General features: G+C 40.0%; 1 protein-coding gene across 1 annotated transcript in view; it reads left to right on the top strand.

Moving 5' to 3' along the window:
- LOC133346890 (uncharacterized) overlaps positions 1–17,915 on the top strand; it is a 77,169-nt gene that overhangs the window by 18,245 nt on the left and 41,009 nt on the right. Inside the window, 3 exon segments of the mRNA XM_061558718.1 lie at positions 12,837–12,913; positions 13,456–13,728; positions 13,731–14,110. Coding sequence (XP_061414702.1) covers positions 13,545–13,728; positions 13,731–14,110 — 564 coding nt within the window. The 5' untranslated portion in view covers positions 12,837–12,913; positions 13,456–13,544.

The following is a 17,915-nucleotide window of genomic DNA, read 5'->3' as shown; positions in this document are numbered from 1 at the left end:
GTTATTTAAACGGAAAATGTATTATTCCTTCCATGGCCCTTTTGCGTTTACACTTGACAGTGTTGCACAAATTATTATGATTGTTTATACACGTTGTACAGTTATGGTAATCATTATAGATATAGCATGACTCAGTTCTGCAATCAGTCTGTCACACGTTTATAGTTCCTCCTGCTGCGCACGACATTCACAAACTTTATTGTCCCAGGGATGCATGGGTCCAGCTGTGATGGCACTTGTTCTGACTGAGCTCATCGAGCTTTAAAAACGCTCAAGGGAAGACATCTGTAAACAAAAATACCCGGCTACCTCTTCATACGTTCGTGAAGGTGAAACGTTGGTGTGCAGCCCTGCAATTGCTTGCTCACACTGCTGGTGTTGGTGGAAGGGCCTCCACTAGACGGAACGTTGAGAGCCTCTATAAATCTTCTTGGTTCTTTCGGTAACGTCACGTAGAAGGGAAATAATAAAATAATAAAAATAAAACATAATAAAATAATTATCACGACGTTTCGGCCACAACGCAAGCAGCCGTCCTCAGGTGGAGAACAGGTCTGTCGAGGCTATTAGTTCATGCTGGCCATACGTCTCGGAAGAATGGGGGAGTCACTTGGTTCACCCCACCACACACGACCTGCTGCTGATCGACTAACTGTGGTGTCTGCACCCATTTGTGCTGCTGGGCGGAGAGAGGTGGAGACATTTCGGAAACTTTCCCATAGTTCAAATTGCCGCGCCAGGAGATTGCACCAGCGACCTTGAGATTTCAATAACCATTACACCACGACAGCATTCCGTCTCATCAGACATCTGTTAAAATGCATTGGCACATGACTTGGTCAGGTTGAAGCCCTTCATATGTTGACTAGGTGTTTCATAAAGCTCTCTTTTACAGCCTCTTCGCTTATACAGCTGGTCTTTACAGCAGACTTGTCTCTTGAAGGATTTGCTCATTGTACACGTGACTGTTACAGATCCAATCGCTCCATTAGCAGAAATGGATAGCATCTCCTGAGGTTTATCTGGTGGAACATGTAGTGCAAGGCTACTGTATGTGATGTGTGATGTATGGCACAATTACGTGAAGGGGTAAGGAGGCAGTCTCCAGTTACAAGATGTGGAAAAATCCTCCCCTTTGTAATTTTTCAGTCGTGTGCCATTTTTGCTTTTAATGTCAAAAATTACTGGTGATATATGAAGAAAACTTTAAATACTTTTCTTATACTTTCAGGTAAGATTAAATGTCCTCTGACAAAGTTGGTGCAGTTTTGTATTATTTTACGGTGTTTAATTTCACACGCAATATTGTTGAAAGCATGTTTCATTTCCATTATGAAGCGGAACATTTAGGTTTTAAACCACGGTATACCAGATGGCTCAGGAGGTTGGGTTTTTTTTTTCCTTCCTATATTGCTTCAAGTTAATTTCTGTTTTACAGAGGGAAAACGCGAGACAATGCATAACGCTGCTTTTACATCATCGCCTAAATCTAACTGCTTTGGAAGTATTTACTTTCATTGGCGTTACGGGCAGGAGGTGATGATGTCGTGCTAATTATGGGGATCGGCATCCTCCTGCAGACAGAGGACTCGGGGGCGATGTGGCCCTTGGTCATGCAGGGTCCGTCAAGGCTGACAAGGATACAATATTAATTGCTCTCTCGGCCTCCGGTCTCCAGGGATTAACGCGGGGAGGCTGTCGGGCACACGCCTTTTTGGCCCAAAAAAGTTGGCAGGCCATCTCGGCCTCTGTGCGAGAGCAGTTGTAATAATAACAGCAGCCCTTCCGTGTGAAATTTTGCCGGTTTCCCTGCCTCCCAAGGTGCTGGAGTAATGACAATACGCCCCCACCTCCCGTCCACCCCCACACCTCTCGCCACCACCACCACCAACCCTGCTTCCTGTCACAGAGCTGTCACAACGCCATGCCCAGAGTAAGAGGGGAAGCGGTTTGGTTGCCCTTCGGGCTATTGCCCGAGCCCAGGACCACCCAAATGAAAGCTCCGTGTGGCTTCCTAAGCACATCCAGTAACTAATTGTTCTCTGGTAAGTGTGCATGTGTGCATTGCGCTTGTAAATACAAATGTATAAGGTTTAATATACTGTAATTTGTATTTATTAACGTAATACATTCAACTCGTATCGTGTTTCTGTGCGTCTCATGTGTTTCTACTCGAAGATGAAATTAAAGCGTGGATTTTTGTTCGAATTTTTTATTTCATCAACACATTTATTGACGTTTTAGGCATTTTATAAGTAAATTGTATCTTTTTGTGTTGTATTGTGTTCTGTTCGCTTAGTATAGTACTTAAATGTACTTCCTCAGTTTTGATGTTGAGAGTGAGAGAGACATCAGGAAGAATGGCTCCGTCCTGCGTGTGAGACTTGAGACTCGATGTTAAGTCTCTGGTTCATGAAACACGAGGCTCCGCTGACAGCTTTGGGAAGGGTTTATTTACATTTCTCAGCAGCTTCGCTGATTTTCGGTAGTTGACTCTTTAACGTATATTTTCATAGCACATGCTTTAAACAAAGGGGAGATCGGTGTAATTATTTATCTCTCATGAAATCTATTTATATTCGGACCTAACGTGGAAACTCGTGATGTCATGTTACATATGAAAGCGTGTATAGACAGATGTTAGCTGTCTGTGCGTATCAATTTACATTGTCGTTTTTTCGCCAAAAAAAACTTGAGTTGAAAGAAACTTAAATATGCTTTTTCTACTTTCATGTGCTAAATATTACGACGTAATTGTCTAAATGCACAACTAAAATAACCTAAATTGGCAAATTATTTAGTAAATTTAGGGTGCATTTACTGTAATTGCCTTAATTTTGTAGAAGTTTAATCACATTATATATCAGACATTTTTTAAGGCTTCTATTTCAGAGCTTTTCTGTGCCAGTTTTTGTTATCAGACTGAAAGGTTATGATTGAAATGGCCTTAAAACAATAATTAAGTCAGCGTCGTCTGCAGGAGAATGCAGACAGATTCTCCCCAAGGGTTCCACTGGAAAGTTTAAGTTTTAACCGTGCAAAAAAATATCATGAGCGCACGATTTATCATGTTTATTTTTGTCATGGCCATTAACGTTAATCTCGTTTAAATTGCAATGGCACATAAGTAGGTAGCATTACATTTTGGTTAGGCAGAAATTTTAATATCAAGAGGAAAGCCCTTCTGAAAAATACCACCTCCTGGGTGTTTCTATACGCTAGACATGAACAATAATTTGATGCATATTATGCGGAACAATTCTGTGTATGTTTGTGAGAAACTGAAAACCCAAGGTGCTTGGAGACCAACAGAAGGATAAAATGTTGCTGAGTTTGCAGACGAAAAAGGAGCTTTAGAGAGAAGGACTCCGTTCAAACAATGTGATCCCAAGAACAACCGATGTCCCAAGGCTGCGTCCCGAGTGGCTTTGCAAGGGGGGTGGTGCACATGATCTCTCGATGCACGGTGCCTTTCTTAAACAAGAGGTGGGGGTGTGGTTTGTCCTTGGAGCTCCTCCCTGCAGTTGGTTTGGGTGGAATCGAATTCCAGCTTGACGGGTCCAAGTAAAAAAAAACTGCAGATCTGTCGTTTCCCAAGCAACAGGAAAAAAAATACTCTGCGGTATTCGCCGCTGCTGGCCTCTTTTCTGCACCCTATTTTTTGAGCCTCGTCAGAGGGCTGCATTGTGCTCCTGCCTGCCGTGGTCTGCCCGTTTAATGTGAGGTATGCCTCGGAGAGCACATACCGCGGGATCCGGTGTCCTCTGGCTGTGCTCTACCTGTGCCCCCTGAGCCCGTGAGCCCAAGAGCCCCCGCCACTTGCTCTGAGGTCACTGATGACAACCCGTGCATTAATTATGAAATTCCAGCCCCCTGTGTGAGAGAACAAAAAAGCCACGTGCGACGGTGCAAGTTGCAGAAGCGGACCGGGCGAACAGAGAAGCACGTGGGAGCGGCAGCGGACGCGTCACTCGCTTTGCCCCTCTGTAATTAGCGGCTCGGGTGGAGCTGCAGGGACGATCGTCCTTTTCTTCCTGTGTTTATAATGACGGTGGTGCGGCTGCTATTACAGCTGTGTTTATGGCAGTGCAGCAGGTTGAGAGTGAGACGCAACGCCCAAAGGTATTTGGTTTTTGTGTTCGGAGTCTGATGTATCAAGACTCTCATCTCAAGATAGCTTCTCAAGTGCATGATAAGAAGGACATACTGCCTATGTACGAATCACTGCAGTTATAATATCACAACATTCATAATTGAAATGCTACTTGTGAATTTGTATTTTTAAGAAATTGTCTGCAGAATATTTCGTGTCTGTAGTAGAGCACTGGCTGTTTTGAAATAAGCAGGTGCAACCAGATTTATATTTCCAACTGGATAATGAATTTCATCCCACTTTCTGGTTAAATAAGCAAAAGTTAAACAATTAGACTTGATTTAGGGTGAGTAAAAATGTGTAATATGTTTGTCAATACAACAGGGCTCACGACGTGACCCTGGTTTAAACAATGCTAGCAATAGACTGATAATAACGGTGTTCAAAACTATGAGAATAAGCCGAAATGATGTGAATGAACACGATATTTAGATGTCAAAATGAATATGGACTCTTGTTACCGAGTATCGAGTTATGGGTTGTTCATGTTTCATGTGTGCATTATAAATACTGTACTGTATTCCTATATTATTCTCATTTTAAGTACTACTGTGAGGTTCAGGCCAAGACCGTATCGCTAATTTTGTGAAGAATGCATGGCAACAGTCTATCTTTAGCATTACATTGATGTGTTAAAACGAGGCAGTTGTGTTAATATTGTGTAAAGACATTAAAGTGAGTAGGCATTTAATGAGAGAGGGTAATTGCCTGTGTAGCAAGCATCACTGGTGTGCACATAATAACACGGGACCTTTTTGCCAATATCAGAAAAGAGATGAAAAGTAAGAATAGGTTATACCTATTTTACCTTGGTGTAGGCCAATCAGTTTTAAGGGCAATGCATATATTGTCAGAACATGTTTGTTTGCATGCTTTGCCACAAGTATGAGTGGTTAATGCAGGCTTGATGCCTTGCAAAAATATATGTATCTTGGTGTTTGAACATCTTAACACCTAGATTTAAAGCTTTCGTGACTGCAGTGATTCATCTGCTTGCGTTGTGGCCGAAACGTCGTGAGAATTATTTTATTATGTTTTATTTGTATTATTTTATTATTTCCCATCTACGTGACTTTACCGAAAGAACCAAGAAGATCTTAACACCTGTTTTTTTGCCAGAAAGGGTAAAACCTATTGTTGTTTTTCATCTGTTTTATATATTAGCACATTAATAATGCCCTTTACCCACGGAAAACGCACTTGAGTCTCAAGACTCGTTTAGTTAGGAGGGTCCTTCATTAAGATGGTTGGCAAATTCCGTTCATGAGTATTTGGAATGTGGAGGAAAAAATAGCAGTACACTCCCGTGGACAAGAGGTGACAACTTAGAGCTCCCAGCTGTACATCTGTCACAGTGTCCAAAGAATTTTGTTGAGTTTGTCTTTACAGACGTTGGTGAAACGATGAGCACAATAATTGAAACGTGTTTGCCAATTTGAAAACTCCAGACAATTCACTTTCGTTCCCCAAATTTTTGAAAATGTCATGCAGCATGTGCCAGTGTATCTCCAAAGCCAACATTTGTGATTAAACGCTGTGAGCAGAAGTTTGTTTAACACGTAGACTTTCGCGACCAATATTATTCATAATATAGGTTTTTGGGTCAGATCGCGTTATTTATAAATGTGTCGTAACCCTCCACCACCCTGATTGTAATTACCAGCGAAACGTCTTACTCAAATTTTTAAATGCTGTTGATTCTCTCTTCAACACACCGGTGGGCTAAAGAAGTGAATTATTTTGTCCTTTGAAAAAGTGACACATTTTTTACTGTTTGGCCGTGTCGGGTGGTGGAGGGTTACGACACATTTATAAATAACGCGATCTGACCCAAAAACCTATTATGAGCAGAAGTTTGCTTGAACATTTGTTTTATGTTCACAAGATGGCAAACTCTTAAGTTGTCCGAGTGACCACATTCAGTTAAATAATGCACATATTTATTCAGTAACCCCCGTGAAATATTAAAAAAGGGAAGCAAGATATATCTGTCAATTGACAGTGAATGTTCAATGCCCCCTATATTGTTGCCAGTGTTTCCTCTGCACCCTGCAGACTCAGTGTAGCCCATGTTCTATACCGCGCTGCTGACCTATACACGCCTCTGTAAGTGTTGCTGTGGCTACACTTGCAGACAACAATGTTCAAACAGTCGGAGTCTGTTTGCTTGGCCGTGGGTAAGCGTCTCGGAGAGCACTCGAGTTGCTGCCAGCGTCATCCATCCATGTGTGTGCGCTGCTTGTTTGGCAAAAAGTAACTGCTCTCAAAGGATAACCTGTGCTACGTAAATTGTTGGGAGTAAATTTGAAATTGCTGCGCCTTCTAATTCCTGCATTGACTGCTGCTTATTGCAGGAAGAAAACATTGACGCGTTCACGGTGCTATTGAACGGGCAGCTGTACTTGTTTTTCAATGAGGGCTTTTTTAATGCTTTTCGTGAAAGGCATAGGTGCTGAATGGGAAGTTTACTTAGCGTTCAAGCATGTTGTTTATACACACACACGTGTTTTGAACAAGCGGTGTTTAGACAAATGCTTTGATTGTTATCATTTATATATATCTAAACAAAAAGAAAGGGAAATAAATACACTTTTTCAATCCATATAGGCACAATGACCATTCGTGAGTCAGACAGCGAATGAGTAACACAATTAGGACAAGCAAATCTATTGGAATCGTGACTGCTGTGAGAATGTAAGCAGCAGGTCTCCCTGGGAAATCGCATGTGGATCGGTCATCATATTTCTCTGTTTCGGTTCCTTCTTGAAGTAGATCACCAGGATGGCCGGTAGATTGGCTCGACTCTTGCTATTGGCTTGTTCACACTTTTGTCGATCACCCCTGCCTGATGAAGTTTGGCTGCCCTCCTCACCGTCGTGTTACGAAGACGTTTGGCAATTCACTCCGCCCGTGATCCTCAGAAGTGTGAAAGACAACTGGCCGTGGTCAAAATTGTTTTTGCTACTCTTACCGTGTTCCAACAAAACATGTCGGTGTAAGCCCTAAGATTTTTTCACTGAGAGTCATATAACCTTCTAACTGCTGGCACGGACTAAGGATAATAACACCTAAAGTCTTCACAATAACAGCACTGACATACAGATCATTTGTAAGGACCCTGGTCATAAAAAGCTTAAAGTACATGTTTGGTAAAATGGAAAAGGCTCATAGTGGCTGTAGGAATGTTTTCATTTCCATTGGCCAACATACAAATGTTGTATTTTGCTTTCTCAGGGGAGATTACATTTATCCAATTTTAGCTACAAATAAATGTCAAATCAATCTTACCTGGTCAAATAATGGAACTGACAATGCAGCTGTTGAATAAATCATTGGTTTTCAGACTCTGCTACTTCATCACAAACCAGGTTGCTACCTCCGTTTAGTCCCAAAACACTCAGGTGGCAATTTTCAAGACGATTAAGTATGTTAAGTATTTTTCTTTCACTTACCAGCTGCAACTGTCTGATGACTTAAAATATTTTCAGACACATTGGGAATATGCAGTAAACGTATGGAAATGTAATTCCTTAACAAAATACGGTATGAAAATAATTTGAAGACTTGTATATTTTTTATTCTGTTGACATCTATGTTTTAATGAATCCAGATAATAAAACAATTGTGGCATTACTTTGGCTATTTGCCATTCAAACCTGTTTGGTGAGTTATCCGTCCATTGTGAACGCTGTGACATTTTTATCAGGGCATGATGTATAGTGACTTGTATCCTGGCTTTTCAGAACCAAATGGTGTGTCTTTTCACACCTGTTCATTCTCCCGCCCACCTTCAAAGAATTCAAGGTCCAGAGGTAGTGTCAAGGGTGAATAGTTCAGTCTGCAAACGTTTGGGTTTGTGCCATTGGAATTAAACGTGGTGTTGGAAACGCTCACAGAAATTCTGGAAAGGGTTGTTGCCAGGCAGATTGGAGGTGGTTCGACTGAGTGCGGGCAGCTCGGGAAACACTCGCCACAAACTGGTTTTGGTGACCACTATAAAATAGAGTATATTAACATTTCACAAAATGTGGTTTTCCACCACGGTTTCACAAATGTGGTTTTCCACCAAGCTTTTGGTGACCACTATAAAATAGAGTATTTGAACATTTCACAAAATGTGGTTTTCCACCAATTGCAATGTGCACATTGAGTGTTGGTTATACACACATATCATACTGTACAGTACACCCGATTAATGACAGCTGATTAAATCACTTTAAATATGCCAAATCCCATGAGACATTGGAAGCTAAGCAAGGTTAAGCATGGGTCGTGTTTGGGCGGGTGACTGCCATGCGCAAAAGACAGGTGTTGTGGGAAGTAGAGGGCAAGGCATCTACTTATTCTGTACTTTACCCACCTTCGCCAACCCCCCATTGGCCATCGTGGTGAAGTATGGTCAATTAACCCTCGTGACCTGGACAGCATGAGTAGGCCCTCATCCATCAGCGGTTTGACAAAAAAAAACGGTGTGTACATGCTCTTGATGAATGATTGCAAGCGCATAAAGGAAGTATACTGTGACAAAAAATGGTAGTGCTTGCGCCAGGTCCACCACCTGGCCGTACACCACCAGCCACTCTTGGCTTGCACATTCAGGGCAAGTTTGAGATCAAAGAGAGGTGATGCGTCTGTGTGTGCTTGGCTCACTGCAGCCCCCCCGGGGCACGAGCTGATTCAACGTGAATGGACCTGAAGAGGAAATAACCGCGAGAAAATAGACTTCGTTATTTTTTTTACTTTTTAAACAGATTGCACAATTACAATACCCTCCTATTTTATGGGTCGTAAGTTAATTTTACTGTATTGAGCTTTTATGACCTGTTACGCTTAAAGTGACTTCATCATACTCCACGTGGCATCCTTTTTCTCGATCATGCGAGGGCAAGACAGCATAAATTATGGCAGTTGTACAAAGGGGCTATTCAGTTTCGTCTGCAATGTCAAACAGGGATTTGTTCCACCACACCATTGTTATGTCATGGACTAGGTCTGGCCAAGGGGTTTAATGCACGCCTGTCAAAATATAACTTAAATGTCATTCCTTCCGTGTTTTCAATGGTAGTTTAATAATACTGTATGGCCATAGTCCATCCAGTCCTTAGTCATTCCTTTTTTCCTATTCACGTTCATGGGAAGATTGTTTTTAGCTGTGTGATAAATGCTGCCTAAGTCATGTGTTGGACACTTTGTTGTAAATTGTCAAATTGTTTATTTTTGTTCGTGTATACGTCTGACGAGCATTAGGTTCCTGTAACGGCACAATTGATCATTTTCAATTTTTCATTACGGTTCTTTATTTTAAGACCATAACAAAATAATTGAATGCCTGTATAACCTGCTAAAATAAGCATCTCCCTTCTCTTGAATGTTTTCATAGGATTTATATTGTTTTTTACTTTGGTAACTGTGGATTGTATTGCCTTTCTTTAAACTTAAGAGCATTTGGTTAACGTTTGCGTGTAGTTTATGTTAATACCTGGTTCTAAACAAAGTCAATACTTACATGTTTACACAATTTCTGTAATTCTGTGGCAATATAGTAATTTCGAATACGTCTCATAACATTCTTGTTTGGATTCGGGTAAAGTAACATCAACTTGATATACAGTATTTGAATGTTATATATATAAGACAATGTGGATGTTCTCAGTCATGAATCTTAGTCCATAGAATTTAAACTGTTTCTTATTCTTCTTATTCTAAATGGCTTGACGACAATGGGGCTAAAGCTTCTCAGCTACAGGATTCTGCACACTGTGGAAACATTGTCCTGGCAAGTATCAGTAACAGAGGAGAGTTGAGAGGTGAAGCAATGTGCCTCACCAATAAGTCCTCTGGTTTGAGACACACTAAAGAATTGTTACGTTGAGACTTTGATTCCTGTTCAGCCATAGGGTTTTAGCATAGACTCCAGTTTTATGCACAGTGTTTCCAAGTGGCATTTTGTCACTTATTGTGAGCAGAGTCCCCACATTATTTGTTGGCGTGAACGCATCACTGACATGTGCGGACATTATGTACAGTATTTTGTGATAAGAGGGCATTGCATGTTAGGGGCTTTTAGTGAAGGGACCATAGGTATGTTTGTGATGGCCACAGCTGCCAATGTCTTGTAGAAAACAGTGTTTATTATGCGACAAGGGGATTTGGTTCGTGGAATTTGTTACTTTTTTGGAAAGAAAAAAAGTAGCAAGGATGGACTGAATTGTTTTACGCTTGTCCGTCTGCCAGAAAAACAACACAGAAATGTTTTTGAACCTTTCGTGAACGTGGCTTTTTTTCACAAACATATGAAGTTATCAGATTTTAAACTTAAAACGAACAAAATCTTCTAAAAACTGGAAATAATTTCAGGATTTGATGAAAACAGCCAAAAACCTTTCGTTGTACTTTATATTCATTTTTTAAGAAATGTATAATTCTTTGGAAATGTATTTATTTTCTGGCTTGTCATGTAAGATTCCTTTTTCCTGGTTTAATTTGATGTTTGTAATACAGAACTGTTGAACACGTTTTCTCTTTTCAAAAGTGATTTTATTGTTAAAGTGATGTATGAATGAATTGCCACGGTTCATTGTTGACATTTTAACTGGTCTAAGTTGAATCAGGCGTCGTTATCGGAAACAGTTCTCAATCATTTTACCATTGGGTGTGGGAACTCCAATAAAGCTATCCGATTAGGGCATGTGGCATTGCGGCTTTCACTGACTTTGGCCAAACCTGACAACGGAAACTTTGTTTTTCCTAACCATTGTGAGGTCGAGGTCTACAAATAGTGTTCTAAAGTATGTTTCAGTGCCAATGTATCTAATGAACGTATTTAATATATAGAGCGGTGAAATAAATAATTGTGCCAATCAGCAGGTGGTGGGATAAAGTGGTGGGTACTCCTACCTCTTCGAAGATGACAGGCCAGTATTAAAGAGCGGGCAAAAAACACCCTCTAGATGGGCTCTGGAGCTCCCTCGCAGAGCCTCTTCCTCCGGCAGTGATGTTAAGGAGTAATTGCTGGCGCTGCACATTATACCTTCTCACCTGTTATGCAGTATTAAAGTGTGAACATTGTATCCTAATTATAAATTTCACACTAGCACTTTTGCTGTTGCTTCCATACCAAAAAGAAAATATATGCTCTTTTTTCAGACCCACTGCACATTCCTCCCTTTTCAGTGAGCGTGTTTCCGTTTGACAGAAAATGCAGACATGGCAAGCACAGGAGACATTTTAACGGGTTTTAAAATAAACTGCTTCGAATGTTTTTTTGCGAGTTGCATGGTGCATACATTTCGCTTCGCGGGCTGGCTTTTAAGCACCCACAGTTGCATGACGGAAAGCAAATATCCCAATGAACAGATTTCAGAGACAAAATTAACCAAATGAAAGTACGTTGATTATGCAGACGTTTAAATAAATCGTCAATAATATACGGTCATATAATTAGAACAATTTTGGGGGTAATTAAACTGAAGTTTCTATTTCATTACTGTATCTGAATAGAATTAGTACTGGATATGATTGCTTTAGATGTATTATATGTAATACAACATTCTCGTAAGAAAGCAATTCATAGAAATGTGCTTTAATAGTTGCCATGCAGTGACAGAGTCAAACTGTTTGCCATATGTAGTTGCTCGTTTCAAATCATATTAAGTACTAATATTACCTTTTATTTCCATAAAATAATTAACATATTGGTGATAGGTACGATTGTGGAGGCCCTTCCAACAACAGCGGCATTAGCAACCCATTGCAGGGTTGGACCTTTTGTAAATAAATTGCCTTGTGATGTAGCAATATCTGTAAACTATACTGACGTGGATTGTTCTTATCTGGAGAATTCGATGGGCATTGTTGAATATAGTGTATATGCCTGCATTGTATTCCCTTAAATGTATGGCCTTCTGTAGGAGCAGACCTGCAATGTAGACGTAGAGTTGTTCCCTAGTTCGTAGTTTGGCTTTGCTAATGTGTTGACACAAAATTGGCCGGACATTGTACGAACTTTGTAAAGGTTTTGAAATGCTCATTCATTTCGACAATGTAATACAGATGGTAATAAAGGCTGCTGTAAGTGGTTGGTGCGATTATATAAAGTAAAACAATTATAATTGGAATGGAAAATGAATGAATAAACAAATTCATGACAAACATTGTACAGATTTATGTGAACAGGGCATGTAGTCAGGTGTCAGCGTGCCCTTGTCGTGTTTTATGAATCTAAAGCACCAGAGTGGGGAGCGATATAAGCCAAGGTTTCTTGGTTTGTGTATTGGCCGCGAAGTGTACTGGCACGGTTTCAGCACTTGTGCGATATTTCACAGAAAATCCATAACTCTTGTTGGCATTACCATAGCTGAACACTGACGCATACAGCATTGTTATGTTGGAACCTCTTTATCTTTTTCTAAGGATTGTTTATATAATGATTTTATTCTTCTTCTCATGTCAGACACTGTGAACATAACATGACTGAAAATCCTGATTATATTGCCAAATAGTTTAATCCAGTAATATATTATCTTTTTTTAGGTTTAAGATTCTGTGTCATGTTGAATATGCAAGTATAAGCAATATGTGAAGAATTTGATTGAATTTTTTATATATATATGAACACTTCGATACTCATGTTCAACTTGTAACTTTTAACTAAATCTTTGTCGTTTTCTTGTTTTGTTTTCAGAATAAGCACAAAGACGTCGCTGCGGTCATTGTGATGTTGCTGCTGCATTGATGCCACCTGGGGAAGGTGAAGGCAAGGTATAGATATGTTTGTAAAGCCCTCTGACGGTCATTTGGAATACATTGAAATGTAATTTTTTATAAACTGAAAAAATATGTAAAAATTACACTTTATGTTTATTTTTTACATTAAGTCAGAGTTTGCAAAACAAATCTCTGTTCCTCAACACAGTGCAAATTCCATCTGTAGCAATAATCAGATTCTTGAAATGTGTAATTTAGTTTATTTACTATTTTTTATTTACCAGGTAAGGCTCACTGAGCGAAAGAGTTATTTTTCAGAGGTGGCCTGGCCACAAATTATAGCTCAAAAAAGTGGATTGTCATTTGGAAACGTATAGTAGTCAAATACTCTAAATGTAATAACTACATTTGTATGAAGACTAGAGACAATTATATGAAATGGAATTTTAGAAGCTTCACCTAAAATAATTACATTTGACTGTAAAATAACGAAGTTGATAACCATTTCTACAGGATATATATCATGCTGTACGTGCCATAAAATACAATGTATGTTAAATAAATAATATTGTGCCTCGGCTTTTTTTCTTTCCCAGGAAAACTTGCCCATGACAAGTGCTGAGCTACGCCAACGTCGACAGCCAGCCTTGCTTACAAGCTGTGCTTGGGGCTTCCGCCTGACATGATGGATTCATCCGAGTGCGAGCGGCCCGTCAGTCTGAGCTCCACCACATCGTCGTCGTCGTCATCGCGTGACAGCCACTGCTCGTTCGGAAGCAACATGACTCTGGCCTCTTCTCTCTCCACCTCCCAGAATGCCGACACGGGCTCCACGACATCTTCATCGTCATCATCGTCCCGAGACAGCCGATCCATGTTTGGAAGCAGCGTGACGCTGGCATCCTCTTTGTCCGCTTCGCAGAACGTCGACTCTGGGTGTTCAGTGCAGCGACAAGGACAGTGACACGGTCAAGCTGGATCAGGTTTCTCCAAACTCCGATGCTTCTGAGCAGAATCGGCAACCCAGTGAGTGGGGTTGATGAGCACGCAGATAAGTGGAATGTTAACTTGGGCAGGAGCAATTCTCGGCGGCAGAAGGACTTTGCAACCATCTGCTCAGAATCGAGCGAGTCCCCAGTTGCAACAGACGCGATGGTCTCTGACCCGAAGCTGTCATATGTGGACCGCGTCGTGCTGGAGGTTTTACAGACGGAGCAGATGTACGTGAAGGACCTCAGGAGCATTGTAGAGGTAAGGGGGTTAAATTCTCATATTTGCAACCAATTTATCACAATTGGTAAGGTTTCTTTTCTTCCTTAAATATATAGTTTAAAAAATTTAGAAAAACTCTCCCAAGAAAATAGACATCGTAATACACAATACAAAATATATTTGCCAAGTGTATGAATTGCTAAGAACATTGCTTTCCATCTCTTTTTATGAAACCTTTAGCTTCAGTGAAACACTCTTCCTCTAGTGTCCATGTAAACAGTAAGGCTATCTCTTTGTTTCCATAACATATTTTATTAGGAGGTCATATCTCACTAAGTACGCTGTCAAATTAACTAGCGGTACAGACGGCCCTTTTTTGTTGTGCCAGTCACTGAGATCTAGCAGCTCAATGGAGCACACTCTGGATTAAGAGCTTTATAGTAAAGGTGAGGACGAGGTCAGACTGGAGACGGGAGGTTTGAGACATATGTATGCACACAGACCAGTTGCACACTAAACCTCCCAGTTGGCTCCATTGTGATCTTGCTCGGAATGGAATGATTTACACGAGAGCAGTTGAGGCAGAGGGCACTGAAGGATTAGGGGTCATGCTGAGAAGTGGCATATTTCAGCCATTACTGACTGAATTCTGTCTTGCCACAATATGAAGCTTTGGGCTTGCTTTGAAAAATTATATTTCCAGGAGATTGATGGAATTTCTATTACGAAACTAAAATATTTTACTTAAATGTTTGTAATTTTACTAAAATATGTCTAAACTGAAGTGCTCATATATATTTATATATTTTAAAATGCTTAGTGTTAATATAATGAGAAAAGGTTGTTCTTAAAATCATGGACCTTTATAATACATAGTATAAATGTTAGAAAAATAATACTGTCATTTAAAAGGCCAAAAAGATCAACATGATCATAACATCTTATGAACATTATAGTTCCTGGACATCTTTTTTTACTTGAAATGCATTCAATATTTTTTTTGAATGTTTTTACCAAGCTTTCTGCTGTCCAGTATGAAACTGTTCCAACATATATTTTTGAGAGACAAAAAAACTAAACTGATAACCCATCAAATGCAGGTGTGCTTTGTGATATTAATTCCTAGCCTTCTTGAAAAAACAGCTGTCATCACAGAGTGTGAGAAGATGTGGAAACATTACGGCAATAGTGGAGGTTTCTCCCATCACTCCGCGCTCTGGTCACGGAATGCGCACTATGTGTGCGTGTGCGCAAGCGGTTTCTGATTACGCCTCCCCCCCCGCCCCTCAAAACAGGCTCGGCGTGACCTTGAGCTTTATGTGCTGCTGTCTTTTAGCTTTAAAGAGAATTGTTTTGGATTTCCATTTCTAGAGCATGCGCTTTTGACATTTAAAAAAAGTGAGATACATTATAGCCATGGCCATTATGTTTCGGGCAGTTGATCTGCATAGCACTGATAACGCTTTGTTATCCAACTTTTATTAAGATATGAGGCTGCTTTAGCAATACATGACACTTCGAGGTGTACTGTCATAAATCCTGGCTGTTCTAGGTAGCTTCATCTCAACCGATGTGTGCGACAGGTAATGGAATATTAATTTAAGTAGTGTTTACATCTTATGCCTACCAATCGCGAGATTTGTCCTTTCAAAGCACAGGTATTCGCATATATTAAAGTGATTTTTTTTAACCCTAAATAGTTCAAAGGTGGCATGGATTTTGCTAAATGTGTCCATAGAGATGATTATTTGGCTGCTCAATGTGCACAATGTATAAATTGGTAACAGGTGGTATGTGTGTTGCATTCAGATTTGAAGAATGGGTCCTGTAGTCAGTGAAGATGACTTTTGGTACCCAGGGCATTTTGTCTTGGCATAAATTATTCCTAGCGGGATACGAGTGATGACACAGCCAATAAATCACCATGACAACCCTTGACCAATGAACTCATCCCTCACCCCTTGGAAGAGATGACCCATAAGTGCTTAATATGTACTCTCCTACAGAGTTTTCTGCATTGCAGGCTGGGTCGCAAACCCCATTGCCACAAGATATCCCGAAATAAACTAATGTCAACAGCCTATTTATTCATTCGATATTTTACACAAGGCTGCAAGAAGTCAAATATAGCAGTGGCCAGGTAACTAAGAGAGCCAATACTGTGTCGGGCAGCACTACAACAATTATGGGTTAGAATCTAGCAGCTACCGGTGATTAAAGTATAACAAGTCGATGGTCTCAAATCAGGAATAAAAAATTGCACAAAAAAGCCCTTTGATATTAAATATAATGTCACTTAATTCAGGATATTTTATCTCTTAGAAACATAAATGTTGGATTTATTGACATATGATGAACAACCTTTGCACCATATTAATAAATGTGTCTCCTGAGTATGCATAAAGAGGTTAGTTTAATAGACTACAGATGTAGTTCTGTGACATCATCTTCTGGGGACATTCTCTGGCAAAGGTTGTAACATTGCCTCCTACTTATATCGCAAGAAGAAACGGGAAAATTTAAAACTATCATTGTGACTATTATGTTGAATAACAATACCTGATTAATTGCGGGTAAAATCTAGTTGCCTATCGTGTTATTAAAATGAGCCAGGGACAAAATTAGAACGTGAAGAAAAATATAATAATTGCAACAACTTTTTGACACATGAACACCTATTTGGGAATTCATGTCAGTGTATATTAGTATAACCTTGTGAAGTAAACTGAAGTTAAGGCATGAGAGCATTCAGATGTAGCTGAGCCAATACTCCAATTTGGCAACAATCTTCGGTATATCAAGTATGGCTGTCGAAAAACGAATCTTACTCTTGAACACTCAATGGGCAGAGGGATGACAGTGCTCTTCCTGTTCCTTGAGGCTTGCAGCCATGCATTTCATAATCTGCTTTATCGCTTGACAAAGACTATTGTATACCTCTGGTGTCCAAGGCGGCACACTGTGCTCAGGTTTCCTGCCTGAAGTGATTTCACACAAAGAACACTTTCCCCAATTCAAAACTGACTTTGACCATGGCCTTGTCAAACAACTTTCCCCTTTCCCAAATATATTGATGTAATCTTTCCTGACATTTCTTTACACATTTTGGGGGAATTTATTATTTTTAAAATCCATATATCATTCATGTAAAAATACATTTTGTGAAACATGAAATCCACGATAAACCATTTTGAAAAAAATATTAAAAGGTATTATTCACAAATGAAAATCCACTGGCTCACAGGATTTTCGCCTGGCCATACAACATAGCAGAAATACCAAGTTAATACCAATATTGCGTCTGGGTGATGCTGTTGTTTGGATTATATATGATTTTTTTTCTTTGGAGGCCTTGGAAGGAATGCTTCAATAAAGGTCACACATCGTTTGCATTTCTTCAGCAACCTCAGTCAAAACATCCCCAGCGAAAACTGCATTCAATTGCGCAAACACAAGCCACGTGTCTAAATTGTACTTGTTCAGATCTCCTTCCATTAACCAACCTCTGCATGGCATGCCAGAATGTAAAGGTGTAAATCTGTCATTAAAGCAGTTTAACAACCTTGAGACTAACCAAATAGAAATGGCTTCCTCCAGAGGCCTGTCATATTATTTATTTATAATAACCATTTCACAGACTAATCCACACAGTCTAAATGAATGAATGTGTAATGATTAAGGCTACCAAACATCCCAGTTTGGCCAGGATAGTCCCAGTTATTGAAAGGCTGTCCCAATATCCCGAAGCTTTTGGTTGACAAAGGTGTAGGAAGGGCTTATGAGCAGTAGGGCAGGGCCAAGGAAGAGTGGGAGAAACCACTCACTGTGTGGAAGGGATGTGTCA

Source organism: Lethenteron reissneri, chromosome 25 (genome assembly GCF_015708825.2).
Source record: "Lethenteron reissneri isolate LAM-NWPU_2019-01 chromosome 25, ASM1570882v1, whole genome shotgun sequence".
In the NCBI taxonomy this organism is placed as follows: Eukaryota; Metazoa; Chordata; class Hyperoartia; order Petromyzontiformes; family Petromyzontidae; genus Lethenteron; species Lethenteron reissneri.
This window is presented reverse-complemented; position numbering and strand designations above follow the sequence as displayed.